The sequence below is a fragment of the Eubalaena glacialis genome, chromosome 18, assembly GCF_028564815.1.
Source record: "Eubalaena glacialis isolate mEubGla1 chromosome 18, mEubGla1.1.hap2.+ XY, whole genome shotgun sequence".
Lineage (NCBI taxonomy): Eukaryota > Metazoa > Chordata > Mammalia > Artiodactyla > Balaenidae > Eubalaena > Eubalaena glacialis.
Window position 1 is genome coordinate 56,817,419 of NC_083733.1, and position 21,373 is coordinate 56,838,791.

General features: G+C 53.8%; 1 protein-coding gene across 1 annotated transcript in view; it reads right to left on the bottom strand.

Annotated features, from left to right (window-relative positions):
- Positions 1 to 21,373, bottom strand: part of FCGBP (Fc gamma binding protein) — a 38,501-nt gene that overhangs the window by 997 nt on the left and 16,131 nt on the right. Inside the window, exons 6-17 of the mRNA XM_061173188.1 lie at positions 19,164 to 19,756; positions 17,640 to 18,225; positions 17,333 to 17,532; positions 15,964 to 16,105; positions 13,366 to 13,703; positions 11,648 to 12,221; positions 10,700 to 11,316; positions 9,745 to 10,288; positions 8,076 to 8,647; positions 7,185 to 7,758; positions 5,917 to 6,116; positions 2,856 to 3,239 (exon numbers count right to left, since the gene is read on the bottom strand). Coding sequence (XP_061029171.1) covers positions 2,856 to 3,239; positions 5,917 to 6,116; positions 7,185 to 7,758; positions 8,076 to 8,647; positions 9,745 to 10,288; positions 10,700 to 11,316; positions 11,648 to 12,221; positions 13,366 to 13,703; positions 15,964 to 16,105; positions 17,333 to 17,532; positions 17,640 to 18,225; positions 19,164 to 19,756 — 5,324 coding nt within the window. The remainder of the gene's footprint in view (positions 1 to 2,855; positions 3,240 to 5,916; positions 6,117 to 7,184; positions 7,759 to 8,075; positions 8,648 to 9,744; positions 10,289 to 10,699; positions 11,317 to 11,647; positions 12,222 to 13,365; positions 13,704 to 15,963; positions 16,106 to 17,332; positions 17,533 to 17,639; positions 18,226 to 19,163; positions 19,757 to 21,373) is intronic.

A 21,373-nucleotide genomic window follows, 5' to 3' on the forward strand; every position in this document is an offset into this window, starting at 1 on the left:
TCAATGCTGATGTCTGAAGACAAGTAATGACCTAGCAAGTATAATAATCATGTGAGAAAATGACTGTTTCTCCATTACTGGCTGTGGACTCAGTAACCTTGTGAATTTTTCCCTTTAAATAACTGTTGTCTGTTGGTTTTTTTTTAAAATAAATTTATCTATCTATCTATCTATTTATTTACTTATGGCTGCGTTGGGTCTTCATTGCTGCACGCAGGCTTTCTCTAGTTGGGGCGAGTGGGGGCTACTCTTTGTTGAGGTGTGCAGGCTTTTCATCGCGGTGGCTTCTCTTGTTGCGGAGCACAGGCTCTAGGTGCATGGGCTTCAGTAGTTGTGGTGCGCGAGCTCAGTAGTTGTGGCTTGCGGGCTCTAGAGCGCAGGCTCAGTAGTTGTGGCACACCGGCTTAGTTGCTCTGCGGCATGTGGGATCTTCCCGGACCAGGGCTTGAGCCCGTGTCCCCTGCATTGGCAGGCGGATTCTTAACCACTGTGCCACCAGGGAAGTCCTGTTGTCTGTTTTCTTCGATGAGTTAACCCTTCTAAAGTTAGATTCCCTAGCAAGCCTTGTTTCAAAGAAAAGTTCTTTTTTTCTAAATGCTTTTTTATGTGACTCTTCCTCTGCCAGATGATTGGAGAGTTGGGTAGATAGACTGGAAAGATAGGCAGATAGGTCTGAAAAGATGGATGGATGGGTGGGTGAATAAATGGATGGATGGAAGGAAGGAATGGAGGGAGGGGAGGGGGGAGGAAGAGAGGGAAAAAGGAAAGAGAGGTGGAAGGAGGAGAGAAGAAGGAGGGATGGATGCAGTGAAGGATAGTTGGAGAGATGGATGGAAAGTTTCACCTGGCTGCAAGCTTCGACGATATAAGAACTGGGTCTGAGTTATCTGTGTTACCCAGCACGTGGCCTGGTGCGGAGGGAACAGGGATGAATGTATTCACAGAACCAAACGTTTCCTGGGTACCCTCTTGGTACCAGGCCCTGATCTGGGTACCAGTGACAAAGTGATGATCAAGATGAACAGGATCCCTGCCCACCTGAGGATTATATTCTAGTAATGGAGAAAGGCAACAAACACAAAGAAATAATGGATAACCTCAGATAGTGATAAGCACTTGAAGGAAATAAAACAGAGTAACAGCACTGAGTCTGGGATGGAGTCAGAGCTTCCATTGGTAGTTGGGAAAGGCCTCTCTGTAGAAGCGATGCCAGAACTGAGGTCTGAAGGATGAGAAGGAGCCAACTCTTAGAACATCTGCATTGCAGCAGTGGGAACAGCGAATGCAAAGGCCCCGAGGTGGGAACAAGCTTGCTCTGCTGTATGAATAGAACAAAGGCCAGCTTGGCCTATTATCAGCACAGCCAATGAGGGAAGGAGGTGTAGGAAATGAGGCTGGTGAGGCTGGCAGCAGTCTGATCACACAAGGCCATGGAAGGGAGGTGGCTTGAGTTTGGAATGTTGTTCTGGGAAGTCACTGTAGAGTTTTAAGCAGCAGAATGCCCTGATCTGATTCACATTTCTAGAACATCTGCTGTGTAGAGAATCGTTTCTTGATAGAGGAGCGACGGAAGGTCAAGAGTAGGGGTCTGTTCACCCGAATTATGGATCAAGCAGAGGGCCAGAGAAAAAGAGTGACTGGTCCAGATTACACTAACAAGAGAACTCAAGCTTCCCTGCTTTCAGCAGGGCTGAGTCTCGGACCACCTCGATGCATTGGTGGAGGGATGTAGACAGACCATTCATTGGGGGAGAAGTGTGTGGAGCATTGGCTTTATCGCCCCACTAGACCCAGAAGACACCAGTGGATGTCTCTGCAATCAATGAACAGGTCATGGAAACAGAGACATGGGAACTTTAGGGCAGCCTGACATCTGTGTTTGGGTCTTAGGCTCTATTACTTGGGCCACGGCTGATTAGACTCTGAGTCAGCATCAGCCCTCAGTTCGGCCAGATTCTCTCTCTAGAAATTTGGAATTGGGGTGGTGAGAACTGTGGGGTTTGGCAAATGCAAGGCAGTGGTAAGTCAACAGAAGTCAAGGGGCAGAAGGGAGGACCCACTGGGGCTGGAATGGACTCATGAGGCAAACAATGACAGGCCTGAGGGGGCCCTAAGAGCAAGCTGAAAGACGGCTGAGGGAAGGGTCAAGTGGCCTGGAATTGATAAAGTCCAAAGGATGTTCCCACTGAGCACTGCACCTGGAGTTCATCTTGGTCCCTTATATCCACATAGTCACCAACACACTCCATTCCCATCAAAGTGGTTCAGAGTCTGGGTGCTGGTGGGTTCAAAGCCTGGATCTCCCAGGTACTCTCTGAGTGACTTGAGTAAATGATGTCACCTTTTGGGGCCCTAGTTTCCCCTCTGTGTAAAATGGGGATAATAATAGTCCCTGTCTCATGAGTATGTTGTGGGGAGTCACAGAGAATGAAGCTGATTTGGTGGACAGCAAGTCTAAAACACAGAGGTACAAATCCCGATGACACTGCCAGGCACCTGGATCCAGCCACTCCTGAAGCTCTGTCCCTGGATTTTCTAGTTATGTGGGCCAATCAATTCATTTTTACTCAAGGCACTCTGAATTTGGTTTTCTGTCACTTGCAACCAACAGAGTCTTGATTAACACTAAAATCAAAACTAGTAAGTTACTTGAATGTGTTTTTGCTCTTCAAGAGCTCAGCCAGAATAGAGGGACTAAGTTTGAAGTATTGACACAAATACAAATCCAGAGAAACACACTGCAGAGATCTGTAAAGAAAACAGACAGCAAGACAGATGGGCTGCCAGGAATGTAGGGACACTGCAACAGGAAGAACAAAGCCCGGGGGAGACATGCCCCCTGTGTCCAGGCTTACCCACACGCCCTTGTTTCGGGTCACAGTCACCAGTCCATCCTGGAAGAAGATGTGAACCCGGCCCAGAACTTCAGCTTTGCCGTTGCAGGGCCAGACATCAGCGACCACACGGTACCACGGGACGGTCTCCGGTAGTCCTGGGCAGCGGAAAGAGAGCTCGTAGATGCCGGGGGAGCTGACGGCACTGCGGGCCCCATCGAAGGTGGTGAGGTTGGCATCCACAGAGAGGGAACAGAGGCCATGGGGGACCCAGCAGTCCCGGGCCCCAGCCTGGACCTCGCATACGTGGCCTGGCGGACAGCTGGCCGCCTGGCACGTCAGGCCGGAGCTTGAGGAGCAGGAACAGCGCTCGCTGCAGTCTGAGGTCAGCAGGGAGGAGTTCACCTGTGCACAGAAAGGGGCCAGGTTACAGTGGTGTGGTGGACTGCAAAAACAGACACAACCCTTCAACCCTCTGGATCCATGCAGAGTGACTTTGCAGTAGCTCCCATTAAGAAATGGAGTTTATTTCCCCTTCCTCACGAATCTGGGCTGCCCTTAAGACTATGCCTTGCTTATTACAATGCAGCAGAAGCAACGCTGTGCCAGGTTCAAGCCTGGACCTCAAGAGACCTTACAGCTTTCCTCTCTCTTTCTCGGAACCCTGCCCAGACACCACGGGCTAGCCTGCCTGAGTATGAGAGACCCCGTGGAAAAGAGACAGCCAGCCCTCAGCTGACCCACTGCGGGGCCACAGATGTGTGAGTGAGCCCAGGGGATGGCAGAAGAACTGCCCTGCTGATCCCAGCCCAAACTGCAGGGCTGCAGAATTGTGAACTAAACAAACCGTTGTTTTAAGCCACTATGTTTTGGGGGTGGTTTGCAACCACCCAGGGTGGTTTGCAATCAGCTAACTGATACAGGTAGGAGTGGGCACTGGAGATATTCCAGAGTCCTGGCACCCCCAGCCTAGAACAGAGGGCCCTGGAAACCCAGTTCCAGGAAATGGACTTTCTCCTGGTTTTCTCCTGAGTGGCTGTTCTTTCTTCACTGCATTTTCAAGTTCCTCCTCATCTCCCGAATCCTGAACACTATCCTGCCCAGGGCTTAGTCCTCAGAACTATTCTTTCTCTATCTACCATTTACCACCTGGTGATCTCACCAAATCTCATGAAGACTAAAAGCAGTGTCTGATCCTCAGTTGCACCCTGGCCCAGGGTGTGGGTCGGGTGGGGGTAATTGTTATAGAGACCATTATTGGGACAACAGGTGAAATTCAAATAAAACCTTTACGTTAGATAACAGTATCGAGTCAGTATTAATTTTCTGACTTTGAATTGTATTGTGGTCAGATCAAATGAGTTTTTTTATTCTTAAGAAATCCTTGCAAAAGTATTGAGGGGTAAAGGGGTACTATGTCTGCATCATACTCTCAAATGGTGCAGAAAAAGCAGTATGTGTGTATGCATACAAACATATATATATATATGGAGAGAGAGAGAGAGAGAGGGGATGATGAAGTGGCAAAAAAGGTCAACATTCGAAGTACGTGAGTAAAGGGTAGGCAGGAGTTCTTTGTACTATTCTTGCAATTTTTCTTAAATTTGAATTATTTAAAAATAAAAGTTTGAGAACTTTAAACAAAATGAATACATTTAATTAAAAAAAATTACCATCTCTATACTGATGACTCTCACATTTATGTCCCCAGCCCAGACCTCTCCCCTGAATATCAGACCCACAAATCCAAGAAACCTTCTAGCACGGGCAGAGCGGTCAAGGCTGGCATGGGGAAGCACAGGGGTCTGTGGGAGTCCAGAGGAGGAGCCTAACCCAGCCTAGGGGATCAGAGAGAGCTTCCTGTAGGCGGTGAGGCCTGAAGGAAGGAGTAGGAGGAGTTTGCCATCTTCTTTCGCAGAAGTCCTGCACTTCTAGGCACTCTAGCCTACCTTTCTGCCGTTAATAAAACTGGGAGGAACGGGGAAGGGATGTGGTAATCCATCTTTCCTTTATTTGATAAATATGCTTTTGAAGAAGCAGGACAGCCTAGTAGTTCAGAAGGTGAGCCCAGGCTGCTGGGGTGTGCATCCCAGACTCCCCACTTGCTAACGGGTAGCCTTGGGCTGACTTCTCTTTGTCACCCATAAAATGGGGAAAATAACAATAGTACGTGTCTCGTAGAATTGCTGTGACTATCAAATGACGTCTATAACAAACTTGGTGCATAGTAAGAGCTCAAAAAATATCAATCACAAAAATAAATCAATTATTAACTTTCGATTCCCATTATTAAATGACTGTAGCTGTGCTGCTGTAAATTACTATTATTTTTACTGAGTGTGATGAACATTGAGGGTGAGGCCCAGTGCTCAGTGGGTGTCTTTCAAGCACAATCACTCCCGATTCCTCAGACACCTATGGTGCAAGGATGATGATTAACCCCATTTTACAGATGGAGAAAATGAGGCTCAGGAAGGAGACTGTAGTAGGCCTGATAATGGCCACCCCAAAGACATCAGGTCCTAGACCCAGTAAATGCTACCTTATATGGAGAAAGGGTGTTTGCAGTTGTGATTAAGAATCTTGAGATGTTGAGATTATCCTGGGTGGGCCTTAAATACAATCAAGTGCATCCTTACAAGAAGGAGCCAGAGGGGAATTTTATGACACATACAGAAGAGGAGGGGAAATGCGACATGGAAGCAGAAATTGGAGTGACGTGGCCATAAGCCAAGGAATGCCTGCAGCCACCAAAAGCTGGGAGAGGCAAGGAACAGGTTTTCCCCTAGAGCCTCTGGAGGGAGTGCCGCCCTGCCGACATCTTGCCCCAGTTATCCTGATTTCTGTCTTCTGGTCTCCAGAACTGTGAGAGAATAAATTTCTCTTGTTTTAAAGCACCGAGTTGCGGTCATTCGTCACAGCAGCCACAGGAAACTAATACAGGGACGTTACTGACATTGAGTCACACAGCAGGGAAGTGGTGGCAGCCTCTCTGTCCCCATCCTCGAGGGGGTCAGCACAGAAACTCTGAGTCCCCCTCAAGCTCCTCCATCCTCCCTGCCCATCTCAAGCTCCTGCTTACCGGCAAGTATCGGCCATCATGGGTGCAGCCGCAGTCTTGAACAGGGATGCAGACACCCTGGGACAGCAGGAAGCGGTCATCACACTCACAGCCCTCAAAGCAGCGGGTGGTGCAGCCCGTGAGGCCAGAGAGAGCCGCACAGGAGCCCTGGCAGGAGCGCGTGCAGATGGAGTAGCGGCTGTGGGCAGGGCACTGGAGCGCTGTGGAGAGAGAAGGCAGGGTGGGGTCACGCCTACACACGGCCACTGAATAATGAATGGGGCCTACTGCACACCCAGCTCTGGGCTGCCGGTGCTGGGGACACAGCAATGAAGACAGCTCCAGGCCCTGCCCTATGGAGCTCATGTCAGTGGGACAGATAGTGATGGCCCAGTGTGATCAGGGCTGCACTGGGGAAATACAGACAGAAGGTCAGGGCCAGGATGCGGGAAGCACAGGCAGAGGGGTCAGGGCCAGGATGGGAGCTGTGAGGATCCAGGGGAAGCAACCAGAGTGAGGGTCTGGGCTCTGGCTCAGCAACTGGTGGATGGTGTGGCTGCCCCGAGAGGAGCACCAGGATCAAGGAATAGGAGGTGTGTGAGGGACCCTGAGGACACCAAGTGGAAAGTGGCCAGGAGGTCACTGGACCCATGAGGCTGGCAGTCAGGAGAGAGGTCAGACATGGAGACAGACAGTGTCTACTGCCAGCACCGAGGACAAATCTAAGGCTATAAGGGTAGGTATGGGCCTGGATGTAGGTCCTACCCTGAGGAGAATGAAGGAGACACAGCCCTGCCCTGGGGGCATGAGTGGCCACTGCCTTGTCCAGGAGAGTCCAAGGAGACATGGCCCTGTCCTGAGGGTTTGAAGGAAACAGATAAGCCCTAACTGGGGGTATCTAAGAGGTACAGTCTTGGGCTGGGCATCTGAGGGAGCTGCAGCCTTGTCCTAAAGGATCTGAGGGGCTATGGTCCCATCCTGGAGGAACTGGGTGAGCCACAGACTCAGGCTTTATTGTGTGAGCTTCTGACCTGCCCGACCCACCCTCCAAGGTCACCACAAAAAAGGGTCAGGATGGACCTTGAGAAGAACTGTATCTGAGGTCTCAGGAGAGCAGGCCCCTGAAAGGAGTCTGAGAAGGGCCAGTCAGCCAGGCAGGAGGGAAGCCAGCAGGGTGTGCTGTGGGAGGAGCTGGAGACTGCTCCTGAGATGCAGACAGGACAGGGAGCAGGCCAGAGGGTGCCCCCGAGCCTGGGCTGAAGTCCTCCCAGGGGCCCATGGACACTCACGGCAGAAGCTGTCTGTCCTCCAGGGCTTCACGGCCACGCCAGCTGCCTGGCAGGCTGCTGTGTAGGCTGACAGGCTGCGGCAGAGGGCGGCAATGTTGCCCTTCTGGGCACAGAGGTCATACACGCACTGGCGGAAGTACTCAGAGGGGCTCAGAGCCGCATGGCAGGCCGAGAAGGGGCCCTTGACATCCCGGAGCCGCCCGCAGGCCTCAAGGCTCTCATGCGGCGCCGTCTCCTCTGCTGAGCACAGGGGGCAGCCCTGGGGCCCGCAGCCCTCGCCACAGCCCTGGGAGGAGCCGGGCGCCCGCCATGCGGCTCCAAAGGCATCCACGCTGGGGGCCATGGCGCCACTGGGCAGGACAAAGTCATCATTCCAGTTGCCGTTGAAGTTCCCACAGAGGCCGCAAAGCCGGTCACGGAAGGGGCTAGGGATGGATATGAGGACGTGGGCATCGCCGTCAAAGAGAAGACGCAGCTCCTTGGTGGTCTGCAGAATCATGTTCCGGCCCTCGGCGGTCACCCGCACGTGGCCCACAGCCACAGGCAGGGCTACGGCCTCGCCGTCCACAGTGACCTGGATGGAGGGTCAGATGCGTCAGGGACTCATAGAAGCACAGGTAAGGCAGGTAAGGCAGTTCCCTCAGACTCTCAGGATGCAGCAGTCTCTCTCTCAGTCACATTGGGGTGGGGCCATGTCCCCCCCCCAGACTTCCCAGGGCAGGGTCGTGTCCCCCTCAGAGACCCCAGGGCAGGGCTGTGTCTCGTTCGGTCCCCCCTGGGGCAGGGTCATATCTCGCTCAAAACCCCCAGGGTGGGCCCTGTCCCCCTCAGAGCCCCCAAGGTGGGGCCAGGTTGCCCTCAGACGCCCAGGGCAAGGCCACGTCCACTTACCTGTGGCCCTCGAGCCAGGCCCACAACCTGGCCAGCCACAGTAACCACCAGACGCTGGGGATCTCCAGCCGCATTCTTCTCAAGCACAATGGTAAAGTCCTCGTCCCCAGGCTGTGGGTGGCAGACCTGGGCCAAGATATAGGAGCAGGAGCCATGCAGGTCATAGGCACGGCCGTCGAGAGTAATGTAGTGGACGCCCCCGCTGGCCAGGCAGCGGCCACAGCCTGTAGGGCGACAGGTCTGGACCCCGTCCTGTAACCGGCACTCCTCATAGGGCCCGCAGGCCGCGCCCTCCTGGCAGCGGACCTGGCCGCCCGGCCCACACTCGCAGCGCCGCTCACACTCAGGACCCGGGTAGAAGTCCTTGCCCAACGGGTAGTAGCGGCCCTCGTGGAGGCAGCCACACTGGCCCACAGGCACGCAGGTGTCTCCACTAAGCACAAAGCCAGCGTCGCAGACACAGCCCTCCCGGCAGGTGGATTCGCAGCCCTCGGGCGCTGAGAGGCTCGGGCAGCTCACAGGGCAGGAGTCACCACAGAGCTTGTAGTGACTGTGGGCCGGGCACTGGAGGGCTGTGGGGACAAGAGGGGAATGAGCCAGGCAGGCACGAGGGAGGGGGACACAGGGGAGGCACGGAGCGGGAGAACCTGCCCAGGTGAATCTGTATGTTTTGCCTGAGCACATTTCGTGAGTGAATCTGTCCGGGGATCTGAGCGGGGTGCCTGATCCGCTACCTCTAACGGCGGTATTCAGTGTGGGGATCTGGGGTCTCTCTGCCCAGGTAGTGTGTCAACCGGATCAAGTGTTTCTAAAGATCGAGTCGATCTGACTGGGTGAATCCAACCCCATATATCTGACCAAGATATGCAGGAACCAACTGTGAGTATCTCAGGGTGTGAATCTGGCCGGGCTGTGGGCCCAGATGTACCTTGGGGTATGAATCCACACGAGTATGCCTGACTGTCAGTGTCTGACCTGGAGCCTCTCACGGTCTCGACGACAGGGTCTGTCAGTGTGTGACTCTGACCACATGTATGTGGATTGGGTGAAGCTGACAGGATACATCTGACCAGCAGATCTGTCTGAGGGCAACTGCCCAGGACTATCTGACCATGAATCTGTATGTATCTGCCTGGGGCTATGTCAGAGTCCTGATTCTACGTGGGTGTATCTGCCTAAGTGTGTCTCAGTGTAAATGTGATCAAGTGTCTCTAACCAGAGGAGTCTCTGTCTGAGGTTATGGGACCAGTTCTATCCGACCCTGTGTATTTCCCTGTTTAAAACCGTCTAGGGGCATCTGACCAGGTGTAACTCTCTAGGTCTCTCTGACCAGAGGAAGCTGAGAGAATCTACCTGACCAGGTGTTATCTAGCTGTGTAGCTTGGACAGGGTCAGCCACCCCAGTCTATCTGAGCGCATGAATCCTGAGAGGGTACTGGACGCAGGGTTTCCAACCACGTGTATCTGAGTCTCTACCACTGCAGTATGTGACCTGGTATATTTCAGTGTGTGAACGCCAAGGTGTTTCTTTCACAGGAGATATCTGGGCTCAGGGGAGGCAGGGTGGTGCCTAAGCCCCACCGAGGAGAAGGCTCTTGTCTTAGAGCCCTGGGAAGGGGGGAGGAGGGGAGACCCCTGCTATGCGGCCCATGCATGGATCAGTACTCACGACAGAAGTCTGGCCGCCTCCACTCGCCGAGCTGGGCCCCAGCGGCCTGGCAGGCTGCCACATAGGCGGCCACGGCAGGGCAGAGGCCTCCCGGATGGCCCTGAGCCTGGCAGGCGTCCAGCAAGCAGGCCTGGAAGTACTGCGCGGGCGGCACGCGGCTGTGGCAAGGAACCAGCGGGCCGTCGGGGGCAGAGATCACGCCGCAGGCGTCCGGGCCGCCGAAGGGCTCCTGCTGCTCCTGCGTGCAGGGTTGCGGGCACGGCCCGGGCACGCACTCTTCGCAGCCCTTGGCGCCGCCCACTTGCCAGCCGCTCGGGTTCCCGCCCACCGCATTCAGGTCGTCTTTGGGGTTCTGGTTGTAGTTCCCGCACAGGCCACAAAGGGCGCCCGCGTACGCCGCCGGCACGCGCAGGCGCACGTTGTTGTCTCCGTCGAAAGCCAGCGAGATCACCGTGGCCGTGGTTACCACCACGTCGGCGCCGCTCAGGTGTGCGCGCAGGCGCGAGTCCAGCTGGAAGGGCAGTGCCACCAGCTTGCCGTCCACCTACAGGGTCGGGGTGGGAGTGGGGGTAGTGAACGTCGCAGGCATAGATTCGAATCCTGACTCCACTATCTAGTGGCGAGGGGGGGGGTGGCGGGTAGGGTCCCTGTGCACGTGACCTCCCCCCTTGTAATTAGTAGTAGTACTAATAATGAGCGACTATAGGCACGATGTCACTGGCTCCTCAAACTACCCTCCGAAGCAGGTACTGTTCTTAGACCCATTTTACAGAGGAATAAACTAAGGCTCAGAGATGGGGAAGCCACTACTCCAAGCCATCCAGCTCCAAGGCCTATACTCTCGATCCCTCCATCTGCCCTGTTAACCTGTGAAAGGCAATCAGAGTAGTGGCAGACCCCTAACTGTCCCAGGCAACTCCAGGACGTGCTCTTGCCTGGCCCACTGACCCCTCACCTGCAGCTGTCGGGGCCAGCGGGCACCGAGGGTGAAGCTGTGGCCGTAGATGTGCAAGGTGACAGTGCGGGTGTGACTGACGGCCTGGCTGCCCCGGTGCTCATTGGCTACAATGACCGTGAAGTTCTCTACCCCCGGGGGTAGTCCTTGGCAGGGCATACTCAGCAGGTACTCGCAGGCGCCTTGGAAGTTGAATTGGTGCCCATCCAGGGTGATGTAATGGGGGTCACCCCAGGCCTTACACTCAGCTGTGCTGATAGGGTGGCAGCCATGCTGGCCTGAGGGCAGGAGGGCACACTCTTCACCTAGCCCGCAGCTGGCAGGCTTGCAGACCAGTGAGCCACCGCCAGGCCCGCAGTGACACCGCTGGGAGCAGGTGGCATCAGCCCAAAACTCGCTGCCTGCCTCGTGGTAGGTGCCGTTGGCCCAGCAGCCGCAGCCACCATCCAGGGGAACGCAGCGGTCGGCGCTCAACACGAAGCCTGAGTCACACTGGCAGCCCTCGGTGCAAGGGCCCTCACATGGGGCAGGGGTGGTGGGGGGTGCAGGAGATGGGCAGCTGGCTGGGCAGGGTGGGCCACAGAGCTCGTAGTGGCTGTTTTCTGGGCAGGAGAGCTCTGTGGGTGGATGAAGGAGCGGGAGGGAAAGAAAGGGAGAGAATGGTGTCAGGAGGTGGGATCTGAGGATAGGGTAGGAGGAGACAGACAGAGACCACGAGAGACAGAGCAGGAGACAACGAAAGACCCAGAGACAGGGAGAGAGAGGATGAGAGACAATCAAAGGGAGACACAGAGACAAGCGCCAAGAGACTGAGAGACAAAAACAAAAACAGAAAGACAGAGAGAAAAAAACAAACAAACAGACCCAGAAAGACTGGAGTGAAACCAAACCATCCCCAAAGAGACAGGACCCCTGCCCCCAGCTTCTGCTCTGTCCCCCAACACTCACCGCAGCCGGCCTGCGTCCTCCAGTCCTTAATGACAATCCCAGCAGCCTGGCAGGCAGCAGCATAGGCAGCCAGAGCCTGGCAAAGTATGTCCTGGGCCCCACCGCCCAGGCAGACATCCAGAACGCAGCCCTTAAAGAAGCTATCAGGGGCCACGTGGGCATGGCAGGCAGCGAAGGGGCCCCCGGAGCCAGGGGCCAGGGGTCCACAGAAGCCGGGGCCCCTGTACTCCTCCAGTTGGTCCTTGGTGCATGTTGGGCAGGACCCCTGACATTCATCCCAGCACAGTGGGTCCCAGCCTGGAACCCGCCAGCTGCCGCCCCAGACGGGTATGGAGGGAGCCAGCGTGCCGTTAGGGAAGGCTTGGTCGTTGCTGGGTTTACGGTCCATGTTCCCACAGAGCCCACACACCGCACCGTGATAGCTACTGGGCAGCGTCACCTCCACTCGCCAATCCCAGTCATAGCTGACCCGCAGCCCGAAGTTGGTGGCCAGCACCGCTCTCGATGCGCCCTGGGTGACTGAAAGCCGCCCACTGGCCACAGAGACAGGCAATGCCGTCAGCACGCCGTTCACCTGGGGGAAGAGGGGGAAGGGAGGCAAACACAGGTCACTGGAGATGCCGAGGCCCGGTTCTGGCCCCCTGCCTCCCTCACTTGTCCTGCCGTGGCTGGGAGCTGCCAAGGCCTTCCCCGTGACTGCTGGTCATATAGTCATTTGACAAACATTATGGACATCTGCTCTAGTCCAGGCCCTGGAGAATGAAAGCCCACTCTGCTGCTTTTTCTGGGTTTCTCTTTTGATCTTTGTCTCCCTCCCTTATCTCTCTCTCTCTCTCTCTGTTTCTCTCCCTCTTTCTACATCTAGACCTCTCTCTCTCTCTCTGGATTCTCTATGAGTTTCTCTCATTTTGTCTCTCTCTCTGGGCCCCCTCCCTTCTCTGTGTCTCTCTCACTTGTGCACTGTCTCTCTCTGCATCTGTGTGTGTGTGTGTGTGTGTGTGTGTGTGTGACATTCTCTCTCTGGGTCCATCTCTCTGGGTCTTTCTCTGGGTCTCATTCACCTAGTCCCTCCCTCTCTCATCATCTCCTGTGCATCTCTGTGTGTCTGGGCATTTGTTCCACTCACTCACCATCGTTCATTGAGGGCCTGCTCTGTTCCATACCTCATTCTCTCCCTGTGAGCTGCCATTAATCTGCAGCTCCATTATTCTGGGCAGAAAGGGCAGTCCATCTCTCTCTCTCTCTCTATCTCTCTCAATTTCTCTTCATGTCGGAGGCTCTGGGCCTCTCATTTGTTCCCTCACAAACAATCAAGGGTGCTTACCTGGGTCAGACCCTCAGCTGAGCACTTTACATGTATCACCTCACTGTGGGGCAGGGCCTGCTATGATCCCCATTTCACAGATGAGGAAACTGAGGCCCACCAAGTCAAGTCATTTGCCCAACATCACACAGCTCATAAGGAGAGCCTGGATTCAAACCCGGATCTCTAAAAAGGCAAATTCTAAAACGGCAAAATTTAAGTCCTACATTAAAGCCCTTAACAAAGGGCTAGGCTCATTTAATTCCCAATAGAGGGGTGATGTTTTTGTTGTAATTATTATTGCTCTCGCTGCCATTTTGTTTCAGGCCTAAGGGAAGAGAGAGAGCACTGAGCTCCTAACTGTGGCTGGCAGGACCCTTCCCACCCTACCTGGGGGCTCAGGGGCCATCCTTACCCGGACTTTGCCAATCTCGCCTTTGTGGATGGAGATGTTGGTGTTGAGGGTGGTCACGGTGACCAGCCTCACATAGGACACAGAGGGGTTGCCCCGGTTCTCATTCTTGGTGGTGACAGTGAAGGATGTCAGGCCCTGGGCACTGCTCCCTGGGCAGCTGGTTGATGCCAGCACATAGTTACAAGTGCCCTGGAAGTCAAAGTTCCAGCCATCGAAAGAGTGGTAGTGTGGGTCACCCCACAGCCAACACGTGGCCTCGTAGTTGGGCACGCACACACCCTGGCCATTCTTCTCCTGGCATGTCTCCTGTGGCCGACACGTCACACCATGGCACGGGTCTGGGGGCAGAGGAGAGAGGACCTTGAGGGGCTGCCAAGCATACGACCAGCTACTTCCCAGCATCTGCCCCAGTCTGTGCGAGGGATACTGGCTCTAAGGGCAACTGGGGGTGAGACCAGATTCCAGGTTCCTCCCATCTGAGATGCAGGCCCTACAGTCTGCCATTTCTGAGACCAGGCCCTGGGCACCCCTCCATGTCTGAAACTCTGTGTCCAAGACCCTGTCAAAGGTCCCCACATCTGAGACCCAGGCCCTGCTGTTTGTTGTCTGAGACCCAGGCCCCAAGGTCCTTGCAGCCAAGACACAGGTCCTAGGGTCCCTACATCTGACACCCAGGCTCTGGGGTCCCCTTGCTTGAGATCTCAGCCCCAGAGGACCGAGGTCTGAGACCAGAGACACAGGAGTCCCTGTGTCTGTGATGCCAGCCCTGTGGGCATCCATGAGAATATCCACAGCCCAGGGTTCTCTGTGTCCAAGACCTCGGGCCCGGGTTCCCCCATACCTGAGCTCCCAGCCTCCTGGGGGCCACCACACCTGAGACCCAGGTCCTGGAGGTCTCTGTGCCCAAGACCAAGGTACTGCAGGAAATTTCTGGTGAGAAACTAACGCCAGAGATCCCACCATTTGAGACCCTGACCCCGGGGTCCCTGTATCTAAGTCTCATAGCCTGGCAATCCCTCTGTGCAAGATTCTGTCTCCCTGGGGTTGCCGTGCCTAAGACCCTGGCCTTGGGCGATCTCATTTCTCAGGCCCTACCTCCGAGGGTCTCTTTGTCCAAGACTGTTCCTAGGGCCACTGAATCTGTGAACCCAGCTTTTGGAACCCCTGTGCCCAAGACCCCAGCCTTAAAACTTCCTTCTCTCTCCCCCTGTGCCAGTTTTCAGTTGACTGCCCCTTAGCTCCAAATCCACCAATAAAGTTAGGCTTTGTCAGCAGAGGGCGCTGGAGGGTCACGGCAGGAGGAAGGGGCTGCTCTGCTTCCAGTGGGCTTTGCTCTCCAGGCTCCAGGTGGCAAGCAGGGCCAGCAGCCTGGGGGACACCCACTCGGTGAGGTTCACTGGCCCCAGCTGGTTTCCCAGCGAGTCACTCAGGCACCCCGGCAGGTGGCTTCCCAATGAGTTTTGCCAGCACCCCAGTGGGGGTTTTCCCACCTTCCAGCTCAGCCTGCACTGCCTCTCTGCCACCCTCCAATGAGATCTGCCTCTCAGCCGTGGAGTGGGGGCCGTCTTCCCAATTCCTCCCTTCCTTAGGTGCTCTGCTGTAACCTTTGGGGGCAGGGGCTGCTCCCTACATCTGCTTTTCCTGTGTTCGTCGGCGTTCTTTTTATCCCTTAGTAGTCAATCCCTATTACAAGCAAAGAATTCTATTAACCTTTCCCTATTTAAGCTACTGTGTGGCTTCTGTCTCCTGTTGGACTCTGACCAAGATACTCTGGTCCCTGGGAGTCCCTGATATCCTGCCCATCAGCCCTGAGATCTCAGTCAATTCTGGAGGTATATCCCTTTATCCTCAGGAATAAGGGAATTATTCTCTGCCCTCCACCCCGAGAAGTCAGTCCTGTGGGGTGGCTTTGTGGCTTAGACTTAATCCTGAGAGGTGTCCCCTGTCTGAGAGTGTGTCCCTATAAATCCTGATCTTCCACTTGAGGTGGGTCCTGTATTCAAGACCCTGGCTTTGGTGGGGTCTCTGCCTTAGACCTCAGGACTCTGCTTTCTGTCCCTGTGGGTCCCAGTCTCCTCTACCCCTTGGGGATGGTGTCTGAAACCCTAAGCCTAAACCCGCATACCAGTGGCCAGCAAACTATACACTTCCAGCTGCCGGTTTCTGTAAATAAAATTTCATTGGAGCCACACCCCTTCACTTACAAAGTCCACAGCTGATTTCATGCTGCAAAGGCAGAGCTGAGTAGTTGTGACCGAGACCGTATGGCCTGCAAGTTTAAATATTTACCATCTGGCCCTTTAGAGAAAAAGTTTGCCGGTGCCTGCCTTACACTGAGGGTCTCTGCCATCTGCCCTGGGAAACCTATCCCTGAGGGTTCCCACAGCCTGGTTTCCACCATAAGAGTCCCTGCTTTCCACGCTGGAGAGCTACTGCTCCTGGCCCTGGGAATCCCAGCCTAGGGGTCCCCAGGTCTGAGACTTCAATCCTTAGTCCTCTGTGCCTCCCACCACGAAGAGCCGGGTCACATCACCCTCAGCTCAAGAGTCCCTGTCCTCTGTTACCCCAGCCACACCAGCCCTGGCCCCAACCCAGAACCTTTGTTGACGCAGCTCAGGATGCCTCCCGAGGGCTGGCACACCTGCCCTGGATTGCAGCTGTGGTTCTGGCACAGCAGGCCTTTTCCGGCATGGCACACGCACTGCTGCTGGCAGTTATCAATGAGTACAGTCTGCCCCAGCTGTGGGGACAGAGGACACAGCTATCAGGGCGGGAGCTGACTCTGGCAACTTTGGTGTTCCGGGCATAAAGGGGTCTGGAGGACATAAAAGGGACATCTTCCAGCAGGGTGGCCCCTTGTCTAAGGCACAGCATGGCCTTGGGGCCCAATTTATTCATTCATTCAGTTTCATTCATTTACTCACTCATTTGTTTATTCCAAAATAGCTACTAAATGTCTGCTGTATGGGAGAAACATAGGAATTAAGGGCAAAGGCTCTGGAGCAGATTGCCTGGGTCTGAAGCCTGTTTCTGCTATTTCCAAGTTACACCACTCTGCTCAAATTACTTAGCCTCATTATGCCTCAGTTTCCTCATCTGTAAGTTTCAGGTAATAATGGCACCAACTTATGAAAGTATAACTGAGTTAATAACACATATAAAGTACAGATGAAATGAAAAAGGATTTCCTTTAAATATCCAGAATGGAGAGGAAACGGGGGTAGCGATGAAATAAGGTTGGGAAAATGTTGATTATTTTTGAGGCTGAGTGACGGGTACATGGAGATTTATTATACTGTTCTCTTGACTTTTGCCTGTGTGAAAATTTTTATAATAAAAAGTTTATACATAACATTATATAAAAAGTATATATATTACATATAAATAAATAAATTCATATATATTGTACATACAGCACTTAAAGCAGTAACCGGCACATAGTAAGCACCATATACCTGTTTGCTGTAGTACTATTATTATTCGTATGAGGAGGTAAACAGAGAGGGTTCCTGCCCTCACAGAGCTCTCAGACCTTTGAGGGAGACAAACTTTAGATAAACACACACTCAAATCAAAGGAAAAGGAGTAACTCTCAGAGAGTGGGAGAGGGAAGCAGAGGGAGTTAGCCTCTGGTATCACAGAGACGAAATCTAGACCTGGATACAAAGCCGAAACTTGACCTGGGGAGCCAGGGGATGGTTTCAAGTTGCAGGACCTATGGTCATATTTGGAAGTGTCTTACCTGCTACCTTGGGGATGGTAGACCAGAGGGAGCAAAAGTGAGGGCTGGGAGGGAGCCAGCTGGGAGAGGACAAACTTGGACCACGGTGGGGCCATGGCGAGGAGAAGAGGAGTGGGTGGGAGAGACGTTCAGGAGGCCAAGCAGACAGGCTGTGGGGCTAATGGGCAGTGGGAGGGGGGTCCAGCTTGCAGTCCCCAGCTCTGCCCAGGATGACCAGGTCCCTACCTCGTAGTAGACACCGTTGTGGTAGCAGCCGCATTCCTGGATGGGCACGCAGGCTTGGCCGTCGTTGAGGAAGCCGGAGTCACACTGGCAGCCCTCAGCACAGCTATCCGGGCACTGCGGGGGGGCACTGAGTGCCCAGCAGCCCAGGGAGCAGGTGTCTGCACAGAGCTCGTAGTGGCTGTTAGGGGGGCACTGCATCGCTGCAAAGAGGGGGTGCGGGTCAGAGCCCCTGGGAGTGAGAGGCTGCAGGGCCCAGTGTCTGCCCCTTCTGTGCCTCTACCTCCCCCTCTCTCTGCCCCTCACTCACGACAGAAAGATTCGGTCCTCCAGGGTTCGACGTGGCCTCCAGCTGCCTGGCAAGCACTCACATAGGCATGAACGTTGCTGCAGAGAATGCTCTCGTTCCCGCCACCCACACAGAGATCAAAGACACAATCTTTCAAGGGACCCTGGGGATCCACCAGCTTGTGGCAGGCAGCCAGCGGCCCTGTGGGGCTGGTGAGGAGCCCACAGAACTGCTGCTGTTCGTATTTCTCCTGCAGCTCAGGTTTACACTCCAGCTCTGTGTCACAGCTTCCGCCGGGCTTGCAGGTGGGCACGCAGGGAGAGCCCGGCACTGCCTCCTCCCAGGAGCTGCCGAACTCATTGGAGCTGCCTGCCTGTGAGCCGTCGGGCTTCTGGAAGTCGTCCTTGGGGTTGCCGTTGTAGTTCCCACACAGGCCACACAGCTGCTGGTAGTAGTTGCCTGGGATGGTGACCCGCACATTGTACATGAGGTCGTAGGCCACGCGCAGGCCAAAGTCAGTCTCGATCACAACGTCTGAGCCATGCTGGGAGGCGCGGACCCGGCCCTCGGCCAGCACCACGGGCAGCCTCTTGTCCACACCATTCACCTGGGAGGTGGGAGATGCCGTGCTTCAGAGGGTACACTTTGAGAGGTCAGACCCTAGATCAAGCCCCTGCCTGACACTGAAGATCTGTGTGACCTCACCTCTCTGGGTCTTAGTTTCCATATTTGTAAAATGGGCCTAATAATAGGGTCTTGTAGTGGGTTGAATGGTGGTTCCCCAAAGATATGTCCATCTAGAACCTCAGAATATGACCTTATTTGGAATAAGGGTCTTTGCAGATGTAATTAGGGTAAAGATCTTGAGATGGGATCGTCCTGGATTAGGGTGGGCCCTATATCTAATGACAAGTGTCCTTAAAAGAGCCAGAAGAGGAGAAGATACAGGGACACACAGGGGAAAAGGCCACGTGAAAATGAAGACAGGGACTGGAGTGATGCGGCCACAAGCCAAGAACACCTGGAACCACGAGAAGCTGCAAGAGGAAAGGGAGGATTCTCCCCCAGAGCCTTTGGAGGCGGTGCATCTCTTGCCAACACTTTGATTTTGGACTTCTGGCCTCCACAACTGTGAGAAAATAAATTTCTGTTGTTTTAAGCCACCAAGTTGGTGGTAACTTGTTACAGCAGCCTCAGGAAACGAATACAGGTCTCAATGTAATAACACCCTTATGAAAGCAGGGACCAGGAGGGAGGGGAAGATGGAGTGGAAGGGGTGGGAGGGATGTCCGGAGGGGATAATCAAGGGGCTGGGAGGTGGAGACTGAGCCACATGGGAGAAGGTCTCAGTCCCCAAGGCCTCCTCCCTCCTTGGTTCCCCACTGTAGGCTCTGACGGGCACCTCCTCTCCTTGCGGACCCCATGCCTCCCACATCAGCTCGGAGCTCTGTGCCCCCGCCCCTGGCCTGAGTGCTGCACGTGCTCCACCCACAGATCACCCTCTAGCCCAGGCCCCTTCCCTTCACGTCCCACCCCTGCTCTCACCGTGACCTTCCGCTGCCTCTGCTCCAGCCGCAGGGTGAAGTTGGCCACCTGGACCGTGATCGCCCTGGTCACGCTGACTTTCCCATTGCCCCAGGCCGTGTTCTCCTGCAGGACGGCGAACTGGGCCAGGCCAGGCCGGGTCCCGCAGGTCCGAGCCAGCGCGTACACACAGGTGCCCATGAAGTCGAAGCGGCGGCCGTCAAAGGTGGTGTAATGGGGGTCTCCCGATGCCTGGCAGGTGGCAGAACCCACGGCCACACAGCCCAGGACGCCGCCGGACGGCTGGCAGGCCTCGTGTGGGCCACAGCTGGAGGGCTCACAGGACACCAGGCCACCCTCCTCACAGCGGCAAAGGGAATTGCACCCCGACCCCGGGTGGAAGGTCTGGCCGGGCGGGTGGTAGGTGCCCTGATACACGCAGCCACAGGAGGGCAGCGGCACGCAGGACTCACCGTTGAGCACGAAGCCCTCATCACACACGCAGCCCTCTTTGCAGTCGAAGCCACAGCCCCCAGGCACCGGGAGGTCTCCGCAGGACAGCGGGCAGCCGTAGGAACACGCCTCGTAGTGACTGTGGGGTGGGCAGCTCAGGGCTGCAGGGAGAGCGGCCATCAGCATCAAGAATCCCGGCTCCCCGGGGACACCGTGGACCTCCCCCACACACACACGCATGCACACACACATGCTCACACACACTCACACGTATAAGCGGTCCAGCGGCAAGGAGACCCTCCTCTGTTCAGTGGGGCCTGGCAAACATTATATCACAGTTAATCTACTCCTGATAATTAAGATACTATTCCAATTTAACGGTGGTCTGGGTTTATCTGTAATGTCTTTAATGACCTTATTCAAGTTGGTAACAAGTTGTGGATCTGTGGTACATATTTTAACCATGCAAATGCGTGTGTGTGTGTGTGTGTGTGTGTAATCTATGCAGTGTATTTGTGAATACAGTATTTTTAGCTTCTTCACTCTATAGCAGTAATGTAGTAGTAGTGGTAGTAGTAGTAATTCTATAGTAAATTAAAATATTTGGTCAGGGTGGTAAAGAAAAAAATAAAAAAGAATCCCTGTTTCTCTCTCCAAACTCCAGTCATCCCAGATTATAAAACAGGTGGTTTCCTCACACACAAAAAACAAAAAACCCCCCTAAAACTGAACCCAATGAAGCCTCCATCTGCACCATCCAATAAGATAGCCACACGTGGCCATTTAAATGTAAGTTAATTAAAATTAAGTAAAATTGAAGATTTAGTTCCTTGGTCACACTAGCTCAATTTCAAGTGCCCAATAGCCACACGTGACTAGTGGTGACCAGATGGGACAGCTTAGGTATAGAACCTTTCCACCATCACCAAAGTTCTATTGGACAGCACCATGATAGATCTAATATCCAGTTTACAAGAGAATCAGGGGACAGAGGGACAAATTAAATACACTGTGAAGAAGCAACTAGCCAAATCCAGAAAGTAGGATATTCTGTAGAATAAATGACCTGTTTTTTCCATGAACAAAGGAAGGGGTGGATAGAGGGATAGACATGTGATAAAGCAAGTATAGTAAAACACAGATTGTAGAATCTAGATGGTAAGTATATGTGTGTTCACTGTAAAATTCTTTCAACTTTTTTGTATATTTGAAAATTTTCATAATAATATAGAAAAAAAGGAGGGGGCTATTACAGGATAAAAATGAATACAGAAAAATCAACCCAGTGCAGTGTGGATTTGGTCTGGATCCTCATTCAATTAAACTGAAAAAAACACATTTTTTAGACAATTGGGGAAATTCGAACCCAGGTTGGGTTCTAGAGAATGTTAAAGAATTAGTGTTATTTTTGTTGTTGGTAATAACAGCACTGTGGTCATGTTGATTAAAAGTCCTATCTGCTGGAGATGTTTACTAAAGTATTTGTGGCAAAATTCATGTCTAGAATTTGCTTTAAAATATTTCCACAAAATAAAAAAAGAAAGGGGCGGTGGTGGAGGAGATAGAGGAATGAGAATAGCAAAATATCCACAAGAGCTGAAGCTGGTGCTGGGCACATGGGTTCAGGCACCACCCAGGCCTCCCTCTGCCTGGTGTCTGAGTCCTCACAACCCAGTCTTCTAGAACTTCCAAGGGGTCCAAGGGCAAGAGTAGTTTTAAGGAAATAAGAGATTCTCAGTTACTACAGAGGCCATAGAATGCAACAATTAACTGTACAA